This window comes from Geospiza fortis, unplaced genomic scaffold (genome assembly GCF_000277835.1).
Source record: "Geospiza fortis unplaced genomic scaffold, GeoFor_1.0 scaffold68, whole genome shotgun sequence".
In the NCBI taxonomy this organism is placed as follows: domain Eukaryota; kingdom Metazoa; phylum Chordata; class Aves; order Passeriformes; family Thraupidae; genus Geospiza; species Geospiza fortis.
This window is the reverse complement of record NW_005054489.1, coordinates 999,318-1,005,007: the sequence shown is the minus strand read 5'-3', so window position 1 is coordinate 1,005,007 and position 5,690 is coordinate 999,318. Positions and strand designations below refer to the sequence as shown.

The 5,690-nt window shown below is 53.0% G+C and overlaps 1 protein-coding gene across 1 annotated transcript in view; it reads left to right on the top strand.

Annotated features, from left to right (window-relative positions):
• Positions 1-5,690, top strand: part of IGSF9B (immunoglobulin superfamily member 9B) — a 32,890-nt gene that overhangs the window by 23,957 nt on the left and 3,243 nt on the right. Inside the window, exons 20-21 of the mRNA XM_031063234.1 lie at positions 279-336; positions 1,495-1,540. Coding sequence (XP_030919094.1) covers positions 279-336; positions 1,495-1,540 — 104 coding nt within the window. The remainder of the gene's footprint in view (positions 1-278; positions 337-1,494; positions 1,541-5,690) is intronic.

Below are 5,690 nucleotides of genomic sequence, written 5' to 3'. Positions count from 1 at the left end.
GCCACAGGGTAAGTGTGTGAGCCCCGTGGTGCCCCCCCTCCTGGCCCCTTCCTGGCTTCCCCCACCCTGCCTTACCCACTCCCTCTGACTCCCTCCCTGCCATCACCATCCCAACTGGTAGGGTCTCTCTGGGCACGCTGCAGCATCCCTTTTGGAGATGGCGTCCCGCGGGCTTTGCTAGGCAGAGGCTGGTGCCACGGGCACGGGTTGCATGGCCGCCGCCCGAGAGCGCTGGGTTTTAGGCAGGCGACCTTCCCAGTCCCTTGGGAATCTGGGAGCGCCATGAACTCGGGCTACGGGCCATCTACCAGGTGTACAAAGACCTGGCTCGCTTAGGTAAGTGTCCTGGTGTCACTGGAGGTTGTTTCCTCTTCTAGCTGCTGGCTCTTGGCTTTCTTCGAACGTTAGGGCCGCCGCCGCCGCGCCTCTGTCTTCCTCCTCTTCCTTCCCACGGAGTCTAGAGAGCTTTAATGCATGACAGAAACAGCTATCACGGTCACCGCCCCACCTGCAAAAGGGATGCTGCAGCCCCAGGACGCGGGCAGGGAGAGATCAAGGACTTAGCCACACCAGCAGCATGTCAGGAGAGGAGCAAAAATAAAAATAAACTAAGCCCAGCGGAGATCGGGAGGCTGCCGGCACGCTCAGATCCTGCCCTAAAGAGGGATGTGGCTGCACTAGACAGTAGCGGCTGGTTTTCCAGGTACCAGGGTTGCTCCAGGCAAAAGCGTCTCTCTCTCTCTCTCTCTCTCTATTTCTCCTCTTTCCTTCCGTCTTTCACAGCACCTTAGACCCCGTAGCCGTGCTTTCGTCCCATCCTTTCGTCTTGCTTCATTCTGGCTTCTTGTCTGGTGGGGTCGAGCCCCCTCCTCCGGCTTGTGGCAGAGAGGAGTCGGGGGCCGGGGCTCCCCCCCCGCGGAGCCGGCGCGGTCGGAGGCGTTCGGAGGAGAGGCTGTGTTCTGGGGAGGGGGGAGGCAGCGTTTCACCCCGCAGTGCCCTCCGCATTTCACTCCCGCCCTCTGGTACCTGGAAGCGTTATGGCCTTAGCAAATCCCTCCGGCACTGAACGGAAGGAAGGAGGGCTCAGGGGAGAGAGGATGGGGAGGGAGAGCAGCTGGATGAGCCTGAAATGACTTCTTTGTGCCTCTGGAAAACCCAGCTACGGAGCGATGCAGTCAGGGACATAGTCACAGGTTCATGTGTCTAGCAGGGCATGCCAAGGAGAGCCAGCTCCAGGACAGAGCCGTGTTAGAGCAGCACTGTTGTCCGTGCTTTTATGCAGTGTATCCATTCGCTTTGTTGATTATCGTTTTTGTTTCTTCTTTTCCTTTCTCTTCTGTTTCTTTCCCCCTTTCTTCTCCAGCCTCGTTTCGTTTGTGTTTCAGTTTGGTTTCTTTCCCTCCTTTTTCCTTTGGAGTTGTTGACGTGCTGATGTGTTGCGGAGCTCGGCTCCTTGCGGGTGTTGATAACTGCTTTGTTTTTGATTAATCTCAGCTATCTGGGCAGTGTTGTCGAGACAAGCTTCTCCTCAGCTCAATAGGTAAGGGTGATCCATGTCCGAAAGGATGGTGTGGGTGCTGTGGAGGGTGGCCGGGAGCGGGGCATGACAGGGGACACGGAAGGGGCTTTTCCAATACCATCTCTTCCTTTAAAGGGGAATAAGGAATGTGAAAACACTAGGAAACACCTCTGGACGCACAGTCTCTGTGGCTTTTGGGTTTCCCCTCCCAGCAGCACACGCTGCTCCCCTGCCTTCGGGGCTGGGGTTTGGGATGAGCCAAGCTGCCGTCTCCCTGGGCCACCCTTCCTTTCTGGGGCTGGTGACACACGTGGCACTTTTGGCCCTGGCAGGGTGCACGAGGGCTGTGTGGTGTTAGGGAGGTGTCTGTTGAGCTGGGGTTGTCCCGGATGATCCAAACCAGGAGTAGCCCACAGCCACCCCTTGAAGCCAGGAAAAACAGCCACCTCTGGAGCTGCCAGCTGCAGACAGCGTGCTCAGAGTGGGCTCCAAAAATCAGTCTCCAACTGCAGTCCAGCACGTGGAGAATTTTGTTTCCAGCAGTGTCTGGATTTGTTTTCTTTCTCCCAAGTCTCCTCAATGACAGAAAATGGGAAAAGTCTTTCTCCCAAGATGGATTGTATGCTTGGCAGCAGCAGAACCATAGTCTCAGGCTGCCAGAAAGATATTTTTGCCTTCCCATCACAGGTGTAGTCATGAGAAAATCCTTCCATACCTGAAATTCTCCTTGGAGAAATCTTTGGCTTCTTCTGACCCAGCTGTAATTAAACTGCCCTAAGCAGATCTTGAAAGACTCTTCCAAGAAAATTCCTCCTGGGCTGCCTTCATGGGGCTGGTTTCCTAGATAACCATGGGCATTTCTGGAACTGGGATGGAATAATCTGGAGATGGTTTTCAGACCTTGGAAGCAGAAGAATATCACTAAAACTGCCAAATCCAGATGGGATAATAGTAATTTGTGGCCCAGAGGATTGGCAGCACTGACGTGTTTGGCCATCAGCCAGGCTGGTTGTGAAAGCAGAGATGGGATTGTAGATGGGCCTGTTTCTAAGGGCATGGCCATGCCCAAACTTCCTTAGGACAGGTCTTACAAAAGGTTAAGCTTTGCTGCCTTGGTTGGGAAGAATCAAGGTCCTGGCTGATTCTCTCCAATAGCCTGAGGAGCCCTTTTGGGCTGGGAAAGAGCCTCATGAGAGAGAGGTGGGATGCCTAGAGAAATCAGGGAGATGTTTCCAGGAGAGAGGAATTCCTCCAGCTGACCTGGAGCGTTGTCCTGGGATGGGGAGAGCAGGATTGGCGAGGAGGGGGTGTTGGGTGTGTGTGCTCCATGGAGGAGCCATCCTCTTGGCATGACAAAACCCATCCTGTTTGAGCCTCCAAATCTCTTGAGCACTTGGCTGCCTTCTCCTTCTGTTTTTCCTTGCTGATCCCAGAGCAGGGCATCCCGTGAGGAGCAAAGCTGGCACCAAGCCTTGGTGAGATCTGGGCTGTGCCAGGCTTTTTGGGAAATGGGGAAGCCCTCAGAGAAGATGTGGCTGTTTGTTCTTGCTCTGTGACACTTCCCTGCTCTGGCAGCATTAGGGACATGAACAGACATGGCTTTAGCACAGCAGAGGTGAGTCCAGGCTCATGTTTGAGTTTGGTGTGGCTCTTGCCCAGGTCTGGCTGGCTGTTGTGGGCTGATGGATTTTGCGGAGCAGGGTGACACTGCCCAGCAGGGTGGGAGCAGCAGTGTGTCCTACTCCAGGGTGCTGCTGGGAGCTGCAGTCACAGGGGCAACTCCAGAGTCATTATCCCCAAAAAGGGGAAACCAGAAGAATAAATCTCACTTCAATAAGCGAGGAATCCCGCAGAGAGCCCAGCCGAGTAATTTCTTGATGATTTGGGGTCATAAAATTGTCAGTGCATGCAGAGCACGGGGATTTTATACCAGGCCAGTCAGATTTCTCTATTGCAGCATTGGAAGCTGAGAGGAGAAGGAGAGACAGCATGTGAGCTCCCTGCTGCAGCATGGTGGCTTTTGCTAGGTGACACTCAGGTGGTTTTTATGGATGGGCAGGGATAAATGATGCAGTTACTGAGCCAGCATGAGGAGTTCTCCCATCTTCTCTTAGGATGCAGCGTGCATCTTGAAACAGGGAAAAGGGGGCTGTTGTCTCCCTGCAGAGGGAAACCCAAAAACCACAGACAAGGCACCAAGCTCCCTTGCCCCTCGGCACGGCAGCCTGCCCTGGGTGGCCTCCCCAGGCCCCCCTTGCCAGGGCAGCACTGCCAGTGCAGGGAGCTGGGGGGCTTGGCAGTGGCGTAGCGTTGAGTGACCAAGGGATGTCGGCGCCAGGCGTGCGGGAGGAGCAGCAGCCCTTGCTCCCCGCTTGAAAGAAAACAGGTTCCCCTTTAAAGACTGTCCATGTGCTGATCCTCTGCATGTGTTCCATGCCTCCTTCCGCTTGGAGAAGTTGTGAGTCCGCTTGTCTGAGTGCGTTTTTCTTTTCTTTCTTAATTATTATTATTATTATTATCATTATTATTATTATCGTTACTTTATTTTTCTTTTCAGTCTCTTTAATTTCCTTATATATTTTCTCACTCCTGTTTTTCATTTATCTTCCTCTCTCCCCTCCCCTTCCCCATGACTGTATCCCCCTCTTCCTGTCCAGCCCGGCCCCGTTTCCCTCGCCTTCTCTCCTCTCCGTCAGCATGGTGGTGAAGTCCGTTGTGTAGATGAGTTGTGGTGTCTGCAGACCTGTAGAAGGGCACCCCTTCTCTGGTGTGCTCCCCACTGTGACCAGCCCCTTCCTCCCTCCCTCCTGGCGGTGCCTTGGCAGCAGCAGCAGCCCTGGCCTGGGGCTGTCACCGCGGTGTTTCTCTGGCACGTCTTGTGCGGAAGGATCCCAAGCGTTCCGGGATGGAGGCAGCAGCCTCGGAGCAGAGTGGGAATCCTGACTTGCAGGAGCCTCGTGTAGGAGAACTGAGCTCTTCATGTGAGGAGGATGAAGGGTTGAAGGACACAGTGGGCTCCTTTCAAGTGGATACTCTACTTTGTCCAAGTGGATGCTCTAACATGCCCAAACTATTCCTGGATTTCAGTGTCTTGGCTCAAGAAGAGGAGGAGACAGGGAGGGTGTGTTGAGACCTCCATGAGGTTAAATATATATAAATATATGTATAGGATCCTTGAATCTCCGGGACCCTTCCTTTATATGGGCTCCCCTTCTGAGTGGATGATTTCAGGAGTTTTCTCCCTTATCTCTTTGCTTTGTACATGGAAGGACATTTGAAGAAGAGCAGCTGTGATGTGTGTTGGGCTGGATACTTCTCCTCTACTTCCTTTTCCTGCTCTGGGACTCTTGGAGGTCCTTCGGTACCTTTGTGGCTTCTCTAGTACCTCCCTAGTACCTACCTTCTCTAGTACATGCAGTACAGACACGTGCTCATGCAGAAGGGTTTTCCTTTGGAGACTCAAGGAAAGCTGCTGCTCCAGGTGTTGGTGGTGCCTCGCAGAAGGTTGGTGCCAGGAGTTCACGTGGGCTTCTCAAAGCTCCTTTGCTTGGCTCTATGCTGAAGTTTCCAGAAGAAGTTCGCCCACCTCCCTAAACATCTCATCTGTTGGTATTCAAGACCTCCTTCATGCGTGGGCAGCTGCCCAATATGTGAACTCTGGGGGCAGGAAGAGGCTTTTGGCTGAGCTTAAAATGAAAATTAATTTGGAAGAATCGGCACCCTTTGAAGAGATAAAGGGTGGGTAGAGCAGATAAAATTTGGCTGCTGAGTAGCATCGTTTTGTCCTCTGTATCCCTTCCTTGCCAGAGGTCAGACAGTATTTATGGTGACACATGGGTTCAGTGCACTCACTGTTTATGTTTGTGTGTATAAATACGAGTTCAATTACGGAGAACTAGTGGAAATGAGCTTCAGGCAATTTCCTCATAATCCCTCATGTAAATCTGTTTAATTTTGTCAGCATGCCACGACAGCTTCTTCTTAGAAAGAAAAAAGAGTGGAAAGAGCGAGAGACTTTTACAAGCTGAGCTTTAATAACAGTGGCAAAAGCTGTCTGGGTGGTGGGAAGAGGTGGTAGAAAGGCAGGTGCTGGTGGGCAGGATGGTGGCAGGATCACTGAGCTTGGTGCTGTCCAGGGCTTGGCACACCTGAACTCTCTGTGCAATGGAGC